Genomic DNA, 23,909 nt, shown 5'->3' on the forward strand with positions numbered 1-23,909 from the left:
CGAACATTATCGGATTACCAATTTAAAAAAAAAAATACTTGGGAAGGAGAATCCAAGAGGAGATAGAAATGACTAAAGCAAAAATCTTAAAATGCCGTTTACATCTAATTGTAAGACGAGCTGCCAGCTGAGTTTAGGGACATGTGGGTCTCCAAGCACAAAGAAGAAAAAATAAAAACTCTCTGGGGCGTATTGTATGCTCTGCTCCAAGGTCTTCAATCAGCAAGTCTATTTTTCTCTCTTTATTTTCAATCACAAGCGTCAACATGGCAGCCCGGCCGCCGCTGCTGCCAAAACATGGCCGCCGCTCGACAAATCGGAGCCCCTCCATCTGTCCTGATGCCCCCCCACCACCAGCTCCCCAGAGCCATGACGCCATATGTGCCAAATGGGAGCAGAAGTCACATCGACAAGTCAGACGGATGTTTTTCGGATCTGCGGGAGGATTAGCGTAGAAAGCCGGAGTTGGTTTGGTGAATGTGTTTGTTGAGTACGGAAACAAACCGAGGATAAAGTCTGTTTGCTCTGCTGCAGCTGTGACTGCAGGCCTGAGCGATTTTTGCTCTAAGCAAAATGAAATCATGGACAAATCTACAATTTTTAGTTCATAGCAGATGTTTTATTATTTAACTTTTTTTTTTATTCATTCAAATGAAATTTTAAGATTTTTATTTTTACATTATAAAAAGCATTACGTCATATTGCAAACAGTTTGACCCAGATTATTTTTCAGCCTGTTTGACTAAAAGTCTTCTAATATGAAACACTGTGAAGAAATTCTCCTATTTTATGCCTTAAGTTTTTCTGTAACGGAAATAAATAAAACATTCTGGTTATAAACAGTGAAAATACAAGAAAATATACAGCATGACTTTTCAGTGCTTATTTTTTTTAATGGGTTAAAAAAAACAAATATTTTATCCCACCACTTTTCCTGGTGGGATACTTTTGTCATCGATTAACTTTTGTAATTTTCTCCTGTAAATTCACGCAGCAGCAGCTAAAAGCTAATCCAGATGTTTCTCATGTGTGAAGATGGATTTCTTTCCTCAAAATGGACAAAGAAGTCCAAACTCTCTACTAAAACCTTCAACATGACAAGAACACCTGTCTTTATATATATATATATATTTTTTTTTTGTAGTTGTAATTTTTTTATTTTACTCAGGATTTGGAGTCGAACACACCAGAGCGACGGTGGAAGAAACGGGCGCCGTCTCTGTGGGTGCAACGTTTCTCTCTGTGTTGCTCTGAGCCTCATCCGAGTTCACAGTTTTGTCAAAATGAGCGCTGGCGTCCTTCTCAGTCAGCAGGTGAGGGGGGATGTATGCGGAGCGTGTCTTTGCGTGCTCCCTGCTCCGGGGCCGGTGGGCGTTTGGGGGTCTTTGGGGGCAGCGGCCCCTCTTGTCCTGCCCCCGGAAGCCCCTGAGCTTGGGGCTCCAGTGTTCCCGCCACTGGAGGGCCAGCGTGGAGCGGTCCGCCACCAGGCGACTCTCTTCCGGAGCCAAACTCCGCTCCCCTTCCTCCGCGCCGATGAGGAGGAACGTCCGGCCCACGTGGAGGGCGGGGCAGCCGCAGCCGAGGTCGCGGTCGGGAACCCAGAGGGACTGGGAGCCCCTCCGGATGCGGGAGCTAGAGCCGGTCCGGAAGACGGTTTGTACAGCGATGGAGAACTGCCACCAGGGTCCTGAACGCTCCATCCCTCTCACCTGCACCTTCAGCACTGACAAAGAGAAAAACACTGTAATGTCGTCCTTTACATTCTGAAGGGATTACGCTAAGATAATCTGAGTAAATACAGCAGCGAGTGACAGGTGTATGTGATCTTTTTACACTGGTTTACAGAGATTTGACCTTCTTTTCCTTATAGGACTATTTTAATTCAGCAACACTGAAAGGTGCCCTGTAAAACATCCAGAATTTCAATTGGATTTAATTCCCAACTTTGACTAGACCACCCCGTTTCTTTCATGAATGTTTTTGGAGCCGATGAGAGAACCTACTGGTGAGATTTGGACGATCGCTCTGCTGCATGTCAGACGCAAGACTTTCTAAGTGATGGTCGGATTTTTTTTTTTGTTTGTATCTTCTTGCAGAACCCAAGGTTCCATCCTTCAAAAGAAGTCCAGAAGCAGCAAAGCCGTCCCACTTCATCAAACTACAACCATCGTTATCTGACCTCCAGTGTTATGTTGTTATACTTTTATCGCAGGCGTAGTAGGATGTACATTTTTAAAAACGTTTCACTTGGTGAAACGTTTTAAAATGTCTGTTACGTCCTGGATGAGTTGTTGATGTTCCTGTTGAGTAATTTTGGTCAGCCAGCCTCTCCTTGGAAAATTCACCACCGTTTTACGATTTTCCATTTGAGCATGATGGTTTCTGCTTTGGCTCACTTCATTCTTCATTCTCAAATCCTTAGATGTTAATTGCTTTTCTTTCCCCCAGCTCTTCAAATTCCTTCAAATCACATGATGTGTTGCTTTTTTTAAAAACTTTTAATGTTCCCAGACTGGTTCTGTTTAAGTGATTTCACGACTCTACTATTCAGGCCGGGGTGTGAAGCTGTATTATGTATATAAATTGTGTTTAAAAACTGTTAATTTATGATTCGTCAGAGCAATTGTTGGTTCTGTGGGTCGTGCAAACATGTTATGGTTACAGGCAACTACTTTTTCACTTAAGGACCGATTAATTTGGACAGATTTATTCCCTTAGTAAGCGACGTCAAAAACAGTTTATATACATAAATTTATTCCTTGGGCTGAAACATTAACATGAGATGAAAAAGTAAAAAAAAAGAAGAAATTTTTAAAAAGGTAAATAAATTTCCCACTACAGTTTTTCAATTATTTCTAATATTTTTGGGTTGTAAATTTGTCTAAGTTTCCTGAGTTCTGTGCTAAAACAAGTGATGGCCCTGGGATTAAAAATAAGAAAAAAAATATACAAATTTGTCTTTTACCTAGCAGTTTTGCAGTGTGTTTGATTAATAAGATCTACTTATTGTGTAACGTAATTAATCATACCTCAAATTTATGATAAGATACATTAAAATTCTCAAATCTAGGATCTTTACTAATTTTTTAAAAATAAATAACTTGAAACCAACCGTAGTCCTTGAGACAATACGTCTCCAGGTTCATCCTGACTTTGACCTCAGAGGGCTGGCAGTAAGACACACACTCCTCCGCTGCAGGAAAAAGGAAGACAGAGAAAATGCAGCGAGGTGAGAGGCCGCATCATTCCTCAGTACACACATCAACACGCGTCTTTTAGTGTAATTGCAGTACGACTCCTTCCACGCGTCGTCGCTGGATCTGATCATCTCGGCAGCAGCAGCAGGTGGGGATTTCTTCAAGCTGCCACTAGGAGGGACCGGTTCCCTACTTCAGCGCGGCGTAAAGCAGCCGAAAGCGTTTCGAGGGCCGATCCGCTAGGCAATAGAGACGCCTGAGAACAGATCTGATATCTGTCGACACAAGAGACTAAAACCTTTGTACTGGAAATTCATGCTGAAAGCTCATGTATCCTTATTTCATCTTATTCTGTACTAAACTGTTTCATGCAAGAATCTTTGTTTGTTTTTTTAAGTTAATCTATATAATAAAACTACAGATGTGTTCATCATGCTTTATCAAAGTAGGTTTGACATGCCAGCTATGACTGTCTGAATTTATTTAAAAGTATTAAAGTGCAAATAAGTGCTACTTATAATGTGTTTATAGAGACAGAAATAAAACTTTTGTCTGCCTTATAAAATAAAATATAAGGAAAAAATTCAACTGGAAATGTAAGCATTTAACCTGGAGAAGTTGAACAGTTTGTATGAGAAATGTTGTTTAAGACTGTCGTTTGTGTGTAATGAATGATTTTGTAAAAAAAAAAAAAAAAAAAATTGTAAAATTACAAATACTTATTTGTAATTTGCTTTGAAGTCGGGCGTTCTTTTTAAACTGGCTTTGACCAACATTTCTCTGGACTTTTCTGAAAACACTCGAGATATTTTCTTTGAATTTTGTCTTTAGCTCTGACTAATTTTAGCTCTGACAAGTGAACCAGATTAGACATAAGGAGGCTCTTAAACTCTCTAAGAGTTACACGATATTGTGGTAAGGTACATAAACTGCAAATGGGTGAAAAAGTAGGAGAAGTCTGAAGAAAAAATAACAGGAAGGGAAAAGAAATTAGCTCTGGTTAAAATGTACACATGAGACTGTAAAAATTAAAGCGACAAGGCAGGAGTTTGAATTTTATTTTTATCGAGAGGCTTTCTATTTTCAAACTGGATGAGGTTCAAGACAAACATATCCGTAACAGCCATAAAAGTCACAATATATGCCGCAGTGAACAGATTTCATAGTACTTTAAAAAGCACTACAAAAAGAAATCGTGTGCTTATACAAACAGATTTTTGGTAAGTTACTCACTGATGCTGTACTGAGGTTGGTACACAGGGGTTGGCGCGACCTCCTGAATGCCTGTGAGCAGAAACACACCATCAGGTGTCAGACGCAGACAAACTTCACCTGCGAGAGCCGTCAGTTCGGCTGCAGTCGTGTTTTATAGGCGTTGAGCTCGAATGCCTCGTGGTGCACAGGCATGCCTTCGCAAAAGATAAGCAAAAGGGGTGTGTGGTCCTTTTACGGCCTGGAAGCGCAGCCTGTGAGGCTTGCTCAGACAAACACAGATGTGAATGTTACTTTCAGTAATTCAGTAAGGTAAGGCTTTCAACTCCTTGTACAGCTTTAGCCGAAACATTAAACAGAGGCTAGTAAAGTCAGCTGCTCTTTTAGTGTGTGTGTGTGTGTGTGTCAAATTCAGGAGTGAAAATTAATAACTTGTGGCCTGCTTATACATTACACAGACTTCTTGTAAAATAGCCCATGTATGACGGCTTCACAAATGAATTACTTTCTGTGTGTCGTGTCTTTGACACAGCGACACCCGACCCGGAGCAGACGCAGGCGTAAACTGGACGTGGTGTGTGTCTGATCCTCCCATTGTTATAGGGTGGTCAGTGCGCTGTATGCAAAGGAGAATGTTTATTTAAACTTCCTTTGTGAATACAACATCCACAGTTTTTTAAAGCGATATGTCCTCTTTTTTTAAAGTTAGTTTATCTTAAAGTTAGTTGAAGTCTCACAAATTAAATATTTTAGCAATAATAATAATATGGTTGACTAAATTATATATATATATATATATATATACACATCTCTGGAAAAAATAAAGAGACCACTTAAAATGATCCATTTCTCTCATTTTACTTTTTATAGGTTTACGTTTGAGTAAAATGAACATTGTTATTTTATTCTATGAACTACTGACAACATGTTAAAGTTCAAAGCAAAAATTTCGTATTTATTTGCTGAAAATGAGAAACGGTCAAAATATGGGAAAAGATAATGCAAAGAAAACAAGTTGATATTCATTTAGAAACAACAATACTAATGTTTTGACTCAGGAAGAGTTCAAGAATCAATCTTCGGTGGAAAAACCAGGAGGTTTTCAGTGGCGTTCAGTGCAGTGGGCTCTTAATTTTTCCCCAGAGCTGTATTACTTATTAATTAACAAGTCTAACTGTGCCAGCTAGCAGGCTGCTAAAAGTAATTGTGTTGCTTTTGTAGGAGAAAATAGCATAAATACCAAGCAAATAAAAGTGTCTGGCAGCAGCCAGCTTGGAGCTCCGCCTCATTGGAGATGAGTTAAGGTGCTGGAGGCGGCAGTGGGGACGGAGGGATGCTATATATAGCCTGCGATGGTCTGGCAGTAAAAACAAACAAGGTTTTCTTTCACTCACTGCTTTCACTGGGAAGAGTTATAGGTCTGGGGGTGTCATGGTGGGCGTTTGAGCCGTGAAACAGGTGTGGAGGTCCCTGCTTCAGGGCTCACAGCGTCACCTGATTGGGGCTCACAGAGCAGCGCTGCCTGTGTAGTTGTTGGCACTCGGGTGATTAGCTGGGGCTGTGCGTGCGGATTATCACCGCAGGCTGATTTTTGCTGCTGCGCAGGCAGAGAGGGGTGCAGCAGCGATCCGTTTGATCAGAGATCAACGTGAGATGAGGTTTCCTTGTATTGCTCGGCTCATGTTTAACGCTGCCGTGGAAACCGTCTCCGGGGACGACGAGAGGGAGACGCTGCGAAAGACTGGGCTGAGTGAACTTGGGTGCAAGTTGCTCTCTTTCATCAGCCTCTCATTTGGTTGAAGGATTAAGAGATTAAATTAGGGTTTAAGACAGTAAACCATAAGGAAATTAGGCTAATGGAAAAAAATAAAGATGTCTGTACATCAAATAGACATGAATCTATTAAAAACCACAGAGGGTGTGTTAAGTAAAAAAAAAAAAAAAGTAATTAGCTTCAGGTTCTTCTTCTGTAAAATTGGCAAAAGTAGGCTGCTGGAATTAGACAAGAGTTTATTAAAATATGTTTCAAATGAGGCAATGTCATAATGCATGAATTATTGCACAATTTGAGGAATGATTACCTGAAAAACAATCACTCCTCTTGATATTTAATAAAATACTGAGTAAGCTTTATATAACAGCTTCAATCATTTAGAAAAAAAAGGGAAAATGAAAGATGTCTCTTTGTTAAGTAAATAGCAAGTTATTAAAAACAAGACAGGGCCAGTTTAGTAAAAACAGTTCTTAATTTGACTTGGCAAAGAACAAAGAACTGATTATTAAAAAAACCCACTTTTAATTCATGAACATAATAACAACTCAAGAGCAAAAGCTACATCCATGAGGAAAGAAATTCACCAAAAGCCCCACAGAATATTATGAATTTCATAGCAATTCTTGACACAGTTAAATCTTAGAAAAAGTTTGCATTCGCACGACTCCGTTCTGTGTTACCGGATCTTTCTTTCGTTTGTTCAGACTCACGTATGCAGGGCCGCAGCGGGGACTTGCCCTGCTTGTATCCTGGGGCGCAGCGGTTGCACCTGAGGCCGGTCACTCCTTCTCGACACAAACACTGACCCGACGTTTGGTTGCACCAGCGACCCACAGCTCCCAGAGGATGGCACTGGCATGCTGGGTTAGGAAATAAAAAAAAAACACCAAAAGTCTTGATTTCAGGAATTAAAACAAACAAACAAAAAACCGTCATGTTTCTTCATTTATTCAACGTTTCCTCTATCACTTTATGTTTAGTTTGTTTTCGAGGGGAGAAAGTGTATTTGTTCATATTGTCATTTGCGGTTAAAATGGCAGTAGTTTTGTTTTAAATGGCAACAAAACTACAAGGTCCATAATGCTGGGAAGCAACAAGTCTTTTTTTTTATTTTGTGGAAAATTAGCTTAATTTCTTACGCAATGAAAATCAAGATGTACTTTTTACCTCAATTAGCAACGTTAAGTTTGTCATTGAAAAGCATATATTTGACTTGAAAACACACTAAAATGAGCTTAAAATGAACCGTCACCAAGCTTACTAAGTGCTGCACTTGAAAAAGGGAAGCATGAAAAAACAGCAGTTTCGTTGACAACACAGCATTTACAAGCTGACCATGCAAGATGAGTTTAACATTAATTGTTAAGTAAATTAAGTTAATTTAAGCAATTTGTGTAAGTGTTATATTTAAGTCCTAATGATATTTTGTTATATTACAACAATCAGGACAGCAAAAATTGTTACAATTTTGCATTGTAAGTGTTTAAATATTATTCAGGTTCTTATTCAGGTTTTTTTTCTTCTTAAATTTATGGGTTAAAAAAAACTGTATCAAAGTACATTACGGCTGTAATGATCAATGTGAGAATCTCTAACTGGGCTATGGCTTGAAACAACATTTGCTCTTATTTGCACTAATAGAAGCAGGAAAAACAAACCAAATTAATTGAATTATTACGCCAGAACAATTGGCTGAAAAATGGATAAAAAATAGCATCTCCCAGCATATCTCCGTGGAGTGACAAAGTAAAAGCAGTTCATAAAGGTTTTTAGAAAGACAAAGACAGACAGAACCCGTCCCAAAGTGGACAACTAGTCAGTGGTTTAATCCCAAACGACAGCAGGCATCTGTCCTAAACGTGCGTCCTTGAGTGAGACAAAGCACGTCCCCGGGAGACCGGCGAATCTATTTTGTAGCCGTCTCGACGGCTAACAAAGACAAATTCCTCCTTGAAGGGTAACAAGAAAATAACAAATCCTGACACGGTATCCGTACCGCTCCGGCGCTTTTCTGAGAGGATGAACAACCTTCGTCTAAATGAAGACAAATGTTGTGCCCTAAGTCATCCGTTTCCTTTAGGAAGGGCTGTGAAGCAGCACAGTTATTACCGCCCAGTTTACATAGCAAAGCTTTTTTTTTTATTATTTAACGTTTCAATCACGCGACTAAATGAGAGAGGACAGACGGGGAAAAAAAAAGGAAGCTGCACTTCAGCACACTCGAGTGTTGTTTACACAGAAACTTGTAATGGTTCCTAACAGCCTGGCTGGAGAAAATAAAGAATAATGTCCCCAGTTGCTCCAGAATGGCAGTGATGTAAAGCTTCAATTAGGCAATGCCGAGGCATAATGTCAATTTGCTGGTCTGAACAAAAAATGGTGAAATATGAGCTTATTTAACCCTTTCTTGTCAAGACTAGAGGAACTATTAACGTTGGATATGTTAGGCTGCTGGTCGAGGCGCCATGTGAGCGCGCCAAGGTGTCACAGTCAGTTGTGACCGGTCAAAGGTCAGCAGTCGTGGCATTTGCCAACCAGTGGTAGCAATGAGGGTACAGGTGTTAAGGCTCAGCGGGAAGCTTTTTGCGTCTACATTGCTAACACAATCCCGACCATGTAAGCAGAAGCAGCGACGCAGTGCAACAGTTCATAGAGCATTGAGTGGAAACAAGAAGTCTCCACATTCCTGTTAAATTGCCAGCTTTTTGTTAGGTGGAACACCGAGTTCACGTCAAATCAACCCAAGCAACATAAATCCTGACAATCTTTCAGCTCAGCTCTTTGGCAGCAATAATGCTCCCAAGTAGCATTATTGCTACAACAACAAATGTCATGATCCAAAGGGCTTCCAAAGCAGCAGGATGGATCTCATTGTCTAAATGGTATCAGTCAGGAGATGGGTTCTAAATCATTCACAGGCGAGTAGTCAAAACGTTGCTCATGAACATTTAACCAGATGTTTCTGCAAAAGTAATGCAAAGACACCAAGAACGTTTATCAGGGAGGCAGCAAAGAGAAGCAAAGCAACATTTAAGGAGCTGCAGGAATTTTTAATTTCAGATTTTAAATTGTTTTCATTTATGCTTGTGATAGGAAACGAGAAACATATCTCTTAACAGAGAGATCATTTAAAGTTCTAAGCATTGTTTTTCTTATTACAAAATGTAACTTCACACTTGTATTTTGATGATTTATCTCTGAGTTTTGAAGGTCTCCTTGTCATCACCTTAATTCTTATCACTGTCTAATCATTTTTAATTCAGATTCGAGGGTTTTTGGCTAAATCAGATAAATCTGAAGAAACATGCATGTAAAATTAAAAGGTTACTTTAAACAGAAATTTCCTATTTGTCTACATAATTTTGGGCTTAGCTGTAAATTCCTCCAATTCAAAAAGTTTGATAACTTTGATCAAAATCTGCAGGATTTAATTAAACCTGTCCGCTATTGCAAAACCATATTGTTTTTTTTCTTCTTTTACACCTTAAAAGATTTATTTAAATTGAGCTTCAGTTGTTATATACGGAAGAGGATTCCGTATATAACAAAGATATATATATAACACAGAATTTTGACTAACAAATAACAAAGAATTTTGACTAACAAAGTCAAATTCTGACTTTGATCTCAGAATTCTGATTTCTGAGATTAATGTCAGAATTCTGACTTTTTTCTCAGAATTCTGAGATTAAAGTCAGAATTTTTTTTTTTTTCCAGTGGCCCTAATGGTCTTCCGTAGTTATAGGTCAAATCAAATATGGATGAAGTTCTCAAATGACGTATGTTGACGTCACAAACAACTTCCTGGCCTTTCTGCCCTCTTTTGCCCCCACTTCCCTCTTCACACAGAGCGTTATCACAGAAACCTGAACAGTGACCGACGTTGGCAGGCCTTGCGGTGGTCCAGCGGCTTGCTGGTGTCGCGGGTGAAGCCGTTCTGGCAGTACTGGCAGTGGCGCCCGGCCGTGTGGTGGCGACACTTCAGGCACACGCCTCCGCTCTTCCTGCCCGACTGCTGGAACACCTCCATGCTGAAGCGGCATTTGTTGGAGTGGCCATTACACTCACAGGCTGGACAAAAGCGAAAATAAAGAGCAGTATTGACATTATATAATGAAACAATCAAAACGTGCTTCATGCTCCATAGCGTGATAGCTGCGCAAAGCCGAACGGTGGCTAACTAAGCGGTGAGCTAATGTCTCCGCACCACCAGGGGGCCCCCAAGAGCACTACAACTGCAGTAGACGTCATATTTACAAATTTATATTTTCCGTTTTGTCACATCAGTTGTAATTTGATAGACAACTAAAATCTTCAATTTATTTTTCTAAGATTTTATATGATAAACTCAAATGAGTAATAATTTAACAATGAACCTGAACCACGAGCACACCATAGTAACAACTGTGGGAAAAACAATCTGGAAAAAAAAAAGAAAACATTTTGGGATGCAAAAGTCTTGAGGACAGGCAGAGTTAATCTTCCAGAAGGAAAAAAACTCTAAATACACAGCAGAGCTGGATTGACATGGTTTAAAATGTATTCATGTTTTAGAGTCCAGATTTAAATTCAACATAGTCTGAACCAAGAATTTGATGTTCACAGACACTAACCAATTTGGTTGAGCTCGAGCTTAGCTTGACCTTTTCCAACGTGAAAGGAATGGTCAAAAATAACAGTTTTTAAACAAAAGTCTTTGGAGAAATTTCTCTAAGCACTTCAACCTCAGAGCAAAGACCCAGTGACGATGCTGACTGAAGCTGGCAGTGTCATTAGCTGCAGTGAAAGGAGGCCAGTTCTGATATGAGCTGAACGGCCACTCAGCCAGGAAGAAGCCAAAACCCCCAAAACAACATAAGGGAGACAGGTAACAGTTTACCAATATGACCAGGGGACAAAAACCTTCATTTTTAAAACATGTCATGTGGTGTGAGAAAGTAAAATGGTACAGTCTGATTATAGTTATCCTTGTTACATTTGAAGGGAAAAAGCTTAAGAAAACTATCCTTGAGGATTCAAAATCAAGTTATGTGGTTACTCAGCTGTAGGAGGGGCTGGTGCATTTCAAACCATTATGTTGAAATCTTGAGAGTAAATGTGTCTTCCTAAAGTACAATGAAATGGCTAAAGAACAAGAAGTTCAATGTTTTTGAGTGGTCAATTCTGATTTCTGTCTCATAGATAATTTCTAGGCGGAGTTTGAGCAAGACGACCTTGCAGCTGACTCACTCCTGGTAGTTCTGTCAGCAAGAATGGAACAAGATTCCTCCAAACTATTTGTGGAAGACATCTGGAAAGGGACCCAAAAAGTTTGGAGTGAGTCATACAGACTAAAATGTAGTTCTGTCAAATACCAAGAATAATTTTGGAAATTCTAACTAACTTAAAACAGGAAGCATTTAGTCTGATTTAATGTCAAGCAGAGAGAGTAAAAAGGATTATGTCTTTTGATGCAGTGTATGTAAACATCTGGTCTCATCTGTATTCATAAATAGTGACAATCGTCTGGAAAATTCATTTTCTTTTCACGTTTGAAGAAAAGAACAGTTATAATAGAGGTACTGACTGTAATCATTTAAACAAAGAAAAAATTTAATTTGTGTTTCAGTAGAATTTCTCACTTAAAATAATACTAAAACTGTGTATTTTTTAATGTTTTAAACGGGCTAAAACAATTTCTCATGTGTCTCTAACAACAAAATGATCTAAATGGAAGGTTTTCTAAATGTTTTCTTCACCACCAGTCTGGAAAACAGATGTTAGGAAAAAAAAAACAATCCTGAAACAATCAAAAAGCAAGAACAGAGTTTCTGTGTGGTCAGCGTTACCATCTGGTTCCATTAGCCTGCTGTGTTTTAATGCATGCCTTCATTTAGCAAGACTCACCAACGCAGGGGTTTGGGTGAGTGGGTGTAGCGCGATGCCACGGTCTATCAACATAGAAATCCTCACACATGTCACAGTCGGGGCCCGCCGTGTGATGCTCGCACACACACACTGCCTGGCCTGCGTCGTCACGGCGACACCTGGAAGCGTGCCCGTTACATTTGCACCTCCCGCCGACTTGCAGGTCGGAAATGGCCAGAGGAGCTCGGACAGGAAGGATCAGGCCAGAGGGCTGGGAAGTCCTTAAGTTCTGTTTGGTGTTGGGGTTGTTGTTCCTCCTCTTCCTCAGTTCCCGGCCGCCGTTCGTCCTGCTCCGCCCTTCCACCGTCCACGTGCAGTCTCCGTTTGAGCAAGGCACCCAGAAGTTGTTGTCCCTGTTGCGATTTCGCTTTCTGGCCTTGCCACCTTTCTTTGGCGAAGCAAGTAAGTCGGTGGTGCCAAAAGTGTCTTCCCCTTCCTTGCTGGTCACGTTGTGGCCATCTTGGCCATGGCCAGAACCTTTGCGGTGGTCCTTCCGACGCTGCTTGTCTATCCGCTCCTCCTTATTCCCCCTACTTAACTCTGAGTTTTTTCTTTTGTCCCTGTCAAAAAAAGCCAGTGTATTGTCTCTTAATTTGTCCACCTGATCTCCAGTGTCGCTCTTTGTGTCCGACCTCCACTTCAGGATCCCAGTTCGTTTGGCGTCATGGAGGCCGTCACGCCACTGGGTCTCTTCTATTTTATCCGTAGCCTTCACATTGTTGGAAGTTCTGTGGAAGACAACCCGGATGTCCGTGGCCGTGACCCAGTCCTGGAGGGTGGGGCTGTAATCGAAATCAGGAGAAGACGGGCGACCGTCCAGAGTGGAGAAGGCGAGGACTGTGCTGCCCCGCTGCCTCTGCAGGGGCCGGGGGTCCGAACAGAGCGGTTCAGTCTCTTGGTGTCTCGTTTGGGCGATGGTCAGAGAGGGTTGCTTGAAGTCCTCCAGACAGTTGCTGGAGTAGTGCTGCATCGGCCGCCAGCTACGCCCGTGGTCCATGGATTTAAGGATGGAGATGGATATGGGGTTAGACGGCTGCCCTTGGCTGCAGAACTGCAAGCTGATGTAGGTGATCTCAAAGCGGCGGCCCAGAGGTAAGGTGAAGACCCAATCGCCAGAGTCGGCTCCAGCCCGGGCCCTCCAGCAGGTCAGGTTGTGCGGGTTGTGCAGGTCCGTTAGGGTGGTGATGTTGGGGTTGTTGTCTGGCCCGTGCAGGGAGTGGGTGACGTTGACTTGGACCCCGTAAGCGGCATTGATGAACTCCGACAGGCAGTGTCGAGGACGGCCATCTGGGTGGTAGCAGGGCTCGTGAGGCGAGGTCCAGCTCAGCGGGGCGTTGGAGAAGGAAGAGGAGACGAGAGACGGAGGGAGGAGGAGGAGTCGGAGGAGAACAGGAATGAGAGAGATGGAGGGGGGGAGGGAAGAGGGTCGGACCATCATGTCATCGAGCCTGAGGGAGAAGAAAGAGAACATTTTTTTAAAGGAAATTCATGAGCATTGTGGAAGAAGAGAGAGACAATCTGATTGATTTACGTTGGCATGTGAAGCATGAGAACGAAATCTAAGATAGACGACCACCTGTGTCTTCATTGAAAACACATGCTGCCGCCACTCGCACCTTACGTACTTTCTGCGGATCCCGGTTAAGAACTCATCACATAAAAACGTGACCTCGATCATCACAGTGGTGTCGCCACCGCTTCAAACCCGTAATCTTGACAACCTTTAGGAACGTATCCATCTTAAAACTCCCTCAAAGTCAAAGGGAGCACAGGGAACGGGTTGGAGGGAGCGCACGAGGTATGTCTGTAATGACAAAAAACATGCCCGACAGCTGGAGCTAAACCCTGCGCTGGCCCACATCCATCACATTTATTGCTCTCTTTTCAAACCGTTTTACCCTTGGTTGGCTCTGCAGGCTCGGAGAGGCCCGAGCGCGAGCAGCGGGCGCTGTCACGGTGCAGAGCAGAGCACATGAGAAAACGGAGGAAAAACTGAAGAAAGGGAGGGAGGAAGAGGAGCCAGAGATTTGTTCCTGGGTTGGCTGGAAGTGATTTATGGACTGAAAGACGCGTTTGACTTGAGCCCTGCTTTTGCTACTTCCGTGGTGGAAAACAAACACGGACCTGTGTCTATCCAGAGTGTGAACAAATCCCTTCCTATTGCTTACAACTGCTGATAGCTGTAAATTACTCTTCTGTCGAGATTTGATGACGGAGCCAAAACGGACAAAGCAAACAATCAGTCTGCTTCACTTTTCCACATTTGGTGATAATACACTCACAAAACCAATGGATTTTTAAAAAAATAAACTGTTCCATTTTTTCCATCGACCCCTTTCACTCTGATGCTCGTAAATAAAACCCAGTTCAATCAGTTGCCTTCTAAGTCACCAGCAGAGTCGACCTGCGTGTGATCTAATCTCAGAATAAATCCAACTGTTCTGTCCACACCGAGGTCAGAGAAGTTTAAAGTGGAAAAAGTTATAAAGCAAACCATCTTTGAACATCTCACAGAGATCTATTCAGTCTATCGTCCGTGGTAAACCTGGAGGAGCTGCAACAGTCCATAACTCCTGTGGGAGAATTTGTCCTCACCTAAATGTCAATTATCAAGTCAAATCATTTTATTTAGCCTTTATTTACACAGGAAAAAAGCTACTTGATATTAAAAATGGGATTAAGAGTGGCAAGAACAACAACAGCTTCAATAAATAAATACATTCCCATTTGCAGTTTTCCACAGGTCAAAAGAAAGACACCTCACTCCTCTTTTATGGAAGAAAAAGATAGTCAGCTGAGAACAAAATGTAAATAAAATCTGAACTAACAAAACCCAACACTGTTCATCATCCTGAACACATCATCTCTAAGGAGATGCATGGTAGTGCCTACGTAGTGCTGTGGGAATTTAGCAGGGAGAAGAAAAATATTTAAATTGGGGGGAGAAATGTCTTCAAAATCCAAGAAGAAATCAGTGTCAAAGTGCCGATATTTTTTTTCAATTAAACTATGTGTTGTTTTCCTCTTATTTTATAATAATGTATTATTTTCTGCAGGTAAATCACAGAAAATAAAATAAAAAAAATACAGTGTAAATACCAAACTCTCTATTTTACATAATATATCTTCCTGCCTTGTGCATTTTCTTTCCAGACTCTTTGCCATTTGCGTCCTCGTCTCTCTCCTGTCACCTGCCCCCTTCGTTCTGTTCTGGGAATATTCTTAACTGCTGTGAGATTGATGGCGTCCTAACAAGCATTTGACACTGACAGCAAAGTCAGCAGGGCAGCATAAACCAAACCTGTAGGAGAGAACGGGGTTGGGGATGGGGGGGGGGGGGGGCAGGGAGCCCCTTTGGCCCCGTCTTCCCCCCCATTTAGAAAACACCCGAAATCCGAGGCTTTCCTGGGAGACCACACAAGTTCGAGAGGTCTGTGCCCTCCAAACTCCTGCGCCCCTCACCTCCCGAAGGCGGCGGCCAGCTAAATCTGGGAGAGGAGTAAAGTTTTGTGCTGCAGATTGTGCAGGAAACATGCGGCGATGAGAGGTTTGACTGTGACCCCGGTCCCAAAGAGCCACATTCCTGACGTCCAGGATGCCTCAGCTAGCCATTCCTGGCGTGTCGAGACATGCCCCGGGGGAACATGAACGCACCGATAAGAAGCTGGACTTATAAGTTGTTGGTTGATTAATTAGTTCTCTGGTATTATTTGGTGTTTGTACCACGGACGCATAAAAAAAAAAAAAACGAGGAAGGCGGCATAGAGGGGAATGAATGTAGGGAAAAGGTTGAAGGATTCGGTGAGAGTGAAGATACAAGATAAGAGCCCCGTTTGTCATTTTAAACGACCACAACAAGGGCTTGATCCAGATTTTCTCCTCTCCCAAAACTACATCATCTAACATAATCCATCAGATTCTGGACATACACAGAGCATTCACTACTGAAATGCCATTTAGGCAAAAAATCTCATCAGTTCAAAAATAGGACATATAACACTAAGACGTCTTCCTGAGACACAAGCATGGACACTTTTTTCACGCTGCCCATGAAACGGAGAGTTTTGAAGTGTCCCGGCCGGCAGCGATACGTCTCGCAGAAAGCTCAAACAGTCAAATAGTGGTGTGATGAGATCAACCGCATCTCCGGCGGGTGATCTGTGGAGGCAGCTATGCTTGGCCAGCGAGGGGGCCGGAAAAATACTTGCTGACAACCTGGGGGCTTGTTTACGGCGCGGCCCGACAGATGCGAGCGAAGTAGGGCGACGGATCTGGAGTCCTCGTCGGTTACTGAATGTTCTTTTTGCTGCTCGTGAAGCAGAAATGTGTGAAACATGAGGATAGTTCGATTTGTTCTTTTCTCCTTTTTTTTGGTCAAAACTTTTTCAAATTTACTATTATTTTTAAATTATTCTGGGATTAACAACAACAAATCTAAGTAGATGCAGAGACGGCACAGCAATGCAAATGAATGAATGCTGTTAATTCACTGTATTCAGCGTTTTGCAAAAGTATTAATAAACCTTGGATTTTTTTTTTTTTTTACATTTTCTCGCATTATAACCACAAACTAATTCCAAAGTGTCAGGAAAATGATGCACTGATCTGATTGATTTTGTTTTTTTAATGTTTTGAATCATTACATTTATACCTACAGGTCTTTTGCTGTGTGTCTCTATCGGTTTTGGACATCTAGAGACTGAAATCTTTGCCGTTCTCTAAGGAATCCTCCCACAACTCCAGTGGGAAACAATAACCTCCACTCAAGTTTCCAAGTCATTTGGGAGCAGGTCCGGACTTTGACTGAGCCGGTCTAATATGCTTCGATGAAAGCCGTCGTGCTCGCGCCGCCTGTGTGTTGAGGGTCAGCCTTCTGCTAGAAGGCCCTGATCTAATCTGTCCGGGATCATTTCTGTAAGTATGCGTTGGACTATCAGAGACAAGCCTTGTAAAATAAATGAAGCTTAGACAGAAGGGCAGATCTCAACTCAAAAGTTAAGATCTGTAACTCCAGTTTTACTCTCATCCTCTTGGTGTCAGATGTTCCCTCTACACCGGGCCAAGCTGGTGAGTGGCATTCTGTGCCTTTTTACCTGCTAAACCGATGAAGACCTGTCCACACTTGGGAGCAGCGGGCCTGCCGTGCGTGACTCATGTTCTGCTCAGCAGATGAGCTGGATTTGGCCGGTCTAACACATTTTAACATTCCTCGTCATGGACAGCAGGAGCAGCAGCAGCAGCAGCCCTCTCCGTTCACGCCGAAGCCAACTCAAGCTGCTCTCCTTCCACGTTTTGGATTTCTACGGACTAAACGATCTAAATGAGCTCGGTTTAACGAGGCAGAAGATTTCCAAAGCAGGGTTCTTACGTTGCAGCTCCACTCCCAAGACTGGGGGAGCCTTTCGCGGATAAATATGATCAGTTATTTAGGCTCGCCGTCTCTCGCGTTGCGCTTGAAGCTGCACCTGTTGGCCCATGTTCCCACACTGACACCTTTTGTTAATTTCGCAATTGTTCTCAGCCGGGGTCAGAAATCCAACACTGGACCTCTGGGGCGAGGAGACGACGGCCGAGCGCGCTCGTCCGCGTATTCCCAAAGCGCATTCCGACTTCCACACGGAGCAGATTCCTGGTTTTAGGTGTAGTGACCTAATTTTAGAGCAGATTGTATCTGCTTGTGGCCTAAAAGACTCAAACCACCACTTGGTGCAACTTGGGGCCCTCCTCCAACTTCACATGGCGTGCGCTACTTGGCCATCATACCACTGACTGCACTGACCCACGCCGGAGCTTTGCTTTCTTTACTTTTTTTTTTTTTTTTTTTGACTAAAAAAACACATGTTGATATTTAAAGACAACTTTCCCTGCAAATCTCTCCCCCCTCCCCACTCCTCCTCTCTCCCCTTCGCCTCCTCTGTTCTTCTTTACAGCCGCACACAAGTTGGCAGGGAGGCTCCACGGGCCTCCAGCTCCACATGATGAGACTGAGAAACAGATGGAGATGAAATCATTCTGATTTCCACGTGGCAGCTGAGCCAAAGACAACTTGTGGGCAAATAATTAAACAATAAATAAAATCTCGCGGGTTGTAATTTTGTGTCGCTGAAATTGGCAGGTTGGTAATTAAAATCAGAGACGCCTGCAGGGTTTCTGAGGCTGTTGCTGAGAATTTGAAAAAAAAAAAAAAAAAAACAGCCAAAGAGCTGCAAATTCATAGACAGAAATGTGTTTCATGTAAAGGGGAGAAAAAGAAGGAAAAGAAAAACAAAACTGGGTGGATGGCTTTGTTTTGTTTTTTTTGTTTGTTTTTTTTTTTGCGCATTTACATTCCAGCGCAGTACAAACATTGTAAAGTTTGAGTTTCTCGTGGAAGCGAGGGCGGATGCTAATGAGAAAACAGCCTGCAGCCACTTGGAGGGAGCGCGCGCTCAAACCCGGGACCGACCGCGGTTCGTCAGAAGCTGATGTTCATCATATTGAGTCAGGATTACTTTGGCAGGCGCTGAGAGTGAAGCCCCGGGAAAACTCCGGCTAATTGCGCTTGTTGAGCAGAAATTGGCTGCAGCCAATTAGCTTTATCGCGAATGGAAAGGATAATATTTGCTCAGCGGGGCTGGGTCAGGTTGATCAAACAGCTGAAATCACGTGTTTTGCTTTGGTTTTTGTTTTTTTCAGAATTTGTTGGACGAATTATGGGCAATTAACCGAAAAAGACCGGGGCCAACGAGGCTTATTAAATGTAATTATTTTTATTTTATTTTCATCTTGCAGTAATGAATAATTATATATAAAAAAATAAATGTAATACATCTAAAACTTAAAAAAAAATACATTTAAAAGAAAACAAGTAAAAGGCAACGGTCAATTTAGTTAAGATGATTACTTGCATGGATGTAGCCTAATTAGGTATATTATATATATATATATATAAAATATACATTTTTTTTAGAATGAGCGAAATTAAAAAAGATATAATATTAATAATTACTATTATTGCTTGTATGACAATTATAGTAATAATTCAAGAACATTTGTGGAAAATAAGGCTACGAATTTTCTAAGTTACATCATTTAGAATAATCAAAAAAAGCCACAAGATTATCATAACCGATCACAAACTTTAAGAGCAACACACGGAAAACAGTTCGCGTCTCGTTTCCCTTCATTTTTTCCTAAAGTCTCGCCGCACATGCGCTCCTTTTCCGCCGAGTCGCTCCAGCAGAGAGAGACGCAGACAAACATTTCAAATCCATCACATTTTCAAGTGAAAAAGGGTCCGAGAAGCCGGACCGAGAAGCTCACCATGTGCGTCCCAGCTTTTTTTTTCTTTTTTTAAAAATTCTTCCTTCTCCCTCTGCTCCCGCGGCGCCTCCTGATCACCCAGAGCGGCGCAGTAAAGTGTGCGCACTTTACAGAAGAGGAGCGCACCGAGGAGAGGAGAGGGGGGCAACACGCCGCGCGTGTGTGTGTGTGTGGAGGGGGGGGAAGGAAGAGGAAAAGGAGGAGGAGAGCAGTTGGAAATTAACGGGATAAACTGGGAGGTGTCTCTCCTTACACCGACTGAGCCAAGAGTCTCCACCTCGAAACGCCGCGCCTCAAACTGGCGCACACGCAGGACCAAACGTCCATAAATCTGAACTCGGATCTGAATATGTGCGGAAGGCGTTTGAATTTTGCTCTGGACGTTGTGGAACAACACACACATGCTGCAGGCATTCCCCCCCCCCCGAAATTCGCGTTTCCTGCAAAGCTGTTTTCTGAGTTGCGTTTTGCAATAAAGCAGTTAACGATAGAGTTTATTAAATAAATAAAAATTAAAAAAATGCCTCAACGCAGCAGACGCAGTCATTGTCGATAAAGAACTTTTCTGTGGAGAAATGTTCAACATTTGCGAATAAACTTGATTTTTTTTAATAGTCACAAAAACTTAACATAAAATAAATGTAAGCTACTATCCAAGATTTTATTAGTAAACTTTAAACATTTGCAAGTATCTGCCTTACGTTCCACATATTTTTGCCTATTTATTGTTGAGAGTGGGAATATTTTTTCCTATATTAATTTATCAAAACCTTCTACCTCTCTGTGACCGTTTCTTCTTTCTAAATTTATCTGAATCAACTTCAGAATTTGTTTTTTTTCCCTCCAAATCAAACAATCCTACAGCGTCTTGCAAAAGTCCTCCTTGAGTTTCATTACATTTTCTTCTGATTCCTTTAGTAGTAATTGTTCCTTAAAGTATATATGCACACATATAGAAACACACATTTTGTGTCATGCATACAAACAGACTAAAGCTAATAAGGCAACAATAATGCTACTGTTAAGAAGAAACAAATACACTAAAGTAAATAAGGTGCTCTGTAACAAAACACAAAATCAATGTAATTATTGAGAAGTTTATGCATAAAACAGAATGTAGTGCATTCTTTTTTTGTATATTTAGCCCCTTTTATTCAGCTGCCCCCAATACGAATACAGATGCACGCCACACTTTGCAGATTTTTACGGTAGAAACTGCTGAAAAGCGTCTGTCAGTTCCTTCCACTTCAAAGCGCTCTGCTGGTCTGTCACATAAAATCCCAATAAACTACATGGAAGCTTGTGGTTGTAACATGAGAAAACGTGATGTGAACGCTTCTGCGAGGGGTTGCATTGTGTAAATATCAGAATGCGTCTATTAAGTTTGTTATATTAGTACAGTAAAAGTGCCAATTCAACACAAATGCTGCTATTATCCTGGGATCTTTGTGTTGAACTCTCAGGGTTTATGTTTTTATAGCTTTCCCCACTCCCCATCATTTTGGGATGTGGTGAAACAAAAAATCACCTTGAACATTTTTGATCAGCGTGAAAAAAAAAGGGTTATATTTTCCTCCCCTGGCAGCTTTTCCCTTTTAAAAAATGAAGAAAAAAAAAATAAAAATAAATAAATAAAAGCTGGGCTCTACGTTTCATTGCTTGTTATGCAATTTTATTTTACACCAAACACATCCTCTTTATTAGCACCTGGCGGGCAAATTCGGGACACACAGGAAACTCGAAGCACTGACCGAGCTGACGTCTCGCCCTCCGCTTTGCTCCAATTATCCTCCAGAGAGGCAAAACAAGAGAAAAAGAAAATGTTTGAAGCTAATTGGCTGGCCTGGATGGTTCTCAGATGTGAAGCAAAACTGATACAGATGGAAATATAAGAAGAGGAATTGAAGCGTGGGGGCAGGGGGGCTTGATTGGAGAGGAGGAAACTTTCCCAGAGAAGGACATAAAACTGATTGATGGCTTCCCTCGGGGAATGTTTCCCCAGGTGTGCCGTGTGTGTGTGTGTGTGTGTGTGTGTGTGTGTGTGTGTGTGTGCTTACAGTGCACTTAAGAAATGTTTGGACCAGGAACAAGAGCAATAAACTAAATTGAGGGGTGAAATAGCACGTTTTTGCGTCAATAATGCACTTTGGCAACATAAATACAGAGACACAAGAGACGTGAGGTGGCTGGCGGTGATGGTGGAGGTGGATTGGCACGGTTTGATAAAGGTTTTAATAAAGCACACGCTAATTGATAACAGAAGGCCTCCGTAAAAATGATGTAAGGTATTGTTTAACCGCTTTAATCAGATTCTTTGAGGTGGCTGCTGCTGACAGGTGCTTCGCGCTGCCAAACTTCACACCCGGAGGCTCTGAGGTGCTAAGAGACCAAAAAGTAATAATAAACAAAGTACCAGCGCGATGTAGTCATAAAACACAGCAATAAACCTCTGTGACAGAACGGGATTTCTTAACGCGGAGCAGGAACGGCGCTCTGTTGGTCGGAGGTTTGATGAACAACTGAATTCTTTCATCCAAACATAAGATAAGTCAACTCCTACGGACTGTGTAGTCGAGGTCCTGAACCGGCCTGAGAAACAAGCAATCCACGCCGCTGCTAACCCTTCCCAAACCAGCAGGGGGCCCTCAAGAGCAGCTGGAAATTCCTACAGAATCTATATAGCCTCCTAAGGGTCACCCTGCAACTTTGTCACATAGTAACCATTTTATGTGATGTTTTATGTGGTTTTATGCGATATAGCGGTGGTGTAAAACATGCGGCTCCGGAGCAGCAGGTGGCTCCGTCTTCCCTCGACAGAGGCTCAAAAAATCTAACCGGTTGAGCATGTTTTTAGTCGCTTCTCACCGTGTTCATGCGATATTTGGGTAATGACAAAAGCATTGCAAGAAATACAACTTTTTTGTAACTTTTTTTTGTATCTTTACATCACAAACCGCAAACATTTTTGAACATAATTTCCCACAAATAAACAATCTATAGAATAAGATGTAGTCATTCTTTTCTGTTCTTATAAAACTTAGATGTTTTATTTTAAAACTTCAAGCTACAAATAAAGTAGTGGTTCTCTGAAAATCTGAACATATTTCCCTAATAATTTCTCTTTTTTTCAAATAGGATGTAAATGCATCATGATGCGGTAATGCTTTTCGTCAACACGAAGAGCTTTACACAGTTCAACACGATACGGGGTGAGGTTTGTGTTCTGCTAAAACGTTTTATAAAAGTTTCACAAAGTGCTGTACGCTGATGAATCTCTTTTTGTATTTACACCTTTATTTTTAATCTAATAACCTAAATACTAAGGTAGTATTCATTGCATGTACTTATGAATCTGGCATAAAATAAGAAATCAAAGTAGTTTCAGTGCAAGTAAAATGTGAGTGAAATAAATAAGATCAGTGATGTGAACTCAATCAAGATCATTCCCCCTATGGAATCTGCTAGATCTTTTGAAATCAAATTGTTCACATTATGTCCAAATCAATCCATCCATGTTTATCACTGCAGGTGGATCCACATACTGCCAGAAAAAGGAAAAAAAAAAAAGCTATTTTCTAGCCATAATTTCACCTTTTAGTTTACCGTATGAGGGAGATGTCTCCAGGAAGCTCGTGCCTGAGCGCCTCTGGCTGCACAAATCCAACCTGGCACAGAGAGCAGAGTGGAAAATTATCCCCGTCTGTCATGAGTCCAAACACAATGTTTTGTTTCTCCAGAGTTTTCTTCGCTTTGTGTCTTTGGTGAGTGTTGACAGTTGGAGATGAAGAGCAGGCTGTTGATCTGCAAGGGGAGGAAGACTCGCAAAGAAAACTGATTTTCATCACAGTCAAAGCTCAGAGAGACAGGATTTAAAGCTGGGCCGCAGCTTCTGCTTATGTTGACATGGTTACACGCTGTCAAATATTTCCCCGTGTGGGATGTCCTGGTGGATAAAAAAAAAAAAAAATGCAGCTCATGGATCATCAAACTCCTCCCTGGTTTTCCCATTATTTCCTATCGCATCTTGTTCATCCATTTAGCAGAAGAAAGAAAAAAATAACGTACCAAAAATTAAGTAAGAGAGCAGCAGAGAATGGGTTGTGTTATTCTACAAGTACTACAGGTTAGATGATGTTGCAGTACAGCTGGCTGCGAGGGGAAGGTAGAAAAGTTACGGCTCCCCTGAGCCACTGCTTCAGCCATTCAGCCAGATAACAGCTTGTCAGGACTTATGGAGCAGAACTTTGTTCCTAGCGTATCCACGGCAACGGTGTTGGAGGACCTGCTGGTAGCTTCCATGCTCTTCTTATCAACACAAACAAAAACACCACTTTTAAACTCTTGTCACACATTCTGAATAAGATTTAAGTTTAAACTTTGACTGGACTATTCCTACATATATTGATCTGAATAATTCTGCTGCGTCTCTACCTGTTTGTTCAGAGCTGTTATCCTACTGGAATGGGAACCTCTTACTCAAATCTTTTGCAGCCAACATCTTTTCTTCCACTCTTCCC

The 23,909-nt window shown here is 41.8% G+C and overlaps 1 protein-coding gene across 4 annotated transcripts; it reads right to left on the minus strand.

The window, feature by feature from the left end:
- Window positions 1-878: 878 nt before the first annotated feature.
- On the minus strand, window positions 879-23,384 carry ntn5 (netrin 5). 4 transcript variants are annotated; one of them, XM_015029279.1, is made up of 7 exons: window positions 22,996-23,384; window positions 12,070-13,538; window positions 10,066-10,254; window positions 6,894-7,043; window positions 4,431-4,481; window positions 3,113-3,193; window positions 879-1,723 (listed from the first exon to the last, which is right to left on the minus strand). In XM_015029279.1, exons 1-7 carry the CDS (start codon window positions 23,232-23,234, stop codon window positions 1,161-1,163), a joined length of 2,742 nt encoding a protein of 913 aa, XP_014884765.1. In that variant the 5' UTR covers window positions 23,235-23,384; the 3' UTR covers window positions 879-1,160. The 4 variants fall into 4 exon arrangements, with proteins under 4 accessions (XP_014884765.1, XP_014884768.1, XP_014884767.1 ...); XM_015029282.1 differs by having other exon boundaries at window positions 22,984-23,379; XM_015029281.1 differs by lacking the exon at window positions 22,996-23,384 and adding an exon at window positions 19,393-19,552.
- Window positions 23,385-23,909: the final 525 nt, after the last annotated feature.

Source organism: Poecilia latipinna, unplaced genomic scaffold, assembly GCF_001443285.1.
Source record: "Poecilia latipinna isolate Pla-1442-1.1 unplaced genomic scaffold, P_latipinna-1.0 Scaffold149, whole genome shotgun sequence".
NCBI classification, from domain to species: domain Eukaryota; kingdom Metazoa; phylum Chordata; class Actinopteri; order Cyprinodontiformes; family Poeciliidae; genus Poecilia; species Poecilia latipinna.

Coding starts and splice junctions, on each gene's coding strand:
- ntn5 (XM_015029279.1), bottom strand. CDS start 23,234: ATGAAAATCAGTTTTCTTTGCGAGTCTTCCTCCCCTTGCAGATCAACA. Junction 3,194..4,430: donor CCAACCTCAGTACAGCATCA/GTGAGTAACTTA, acceptor TTTTTCCTGCAG/CGGAGGAGTGTGTGTCTTAC. Junction 1,724..3,112: donor GTATTGTCTCAAGGACTACG/GTTGGTTTCAAG, acceptor TCTCTTTGTCAG/TGCTGAAGGTGCAGGTGAGA.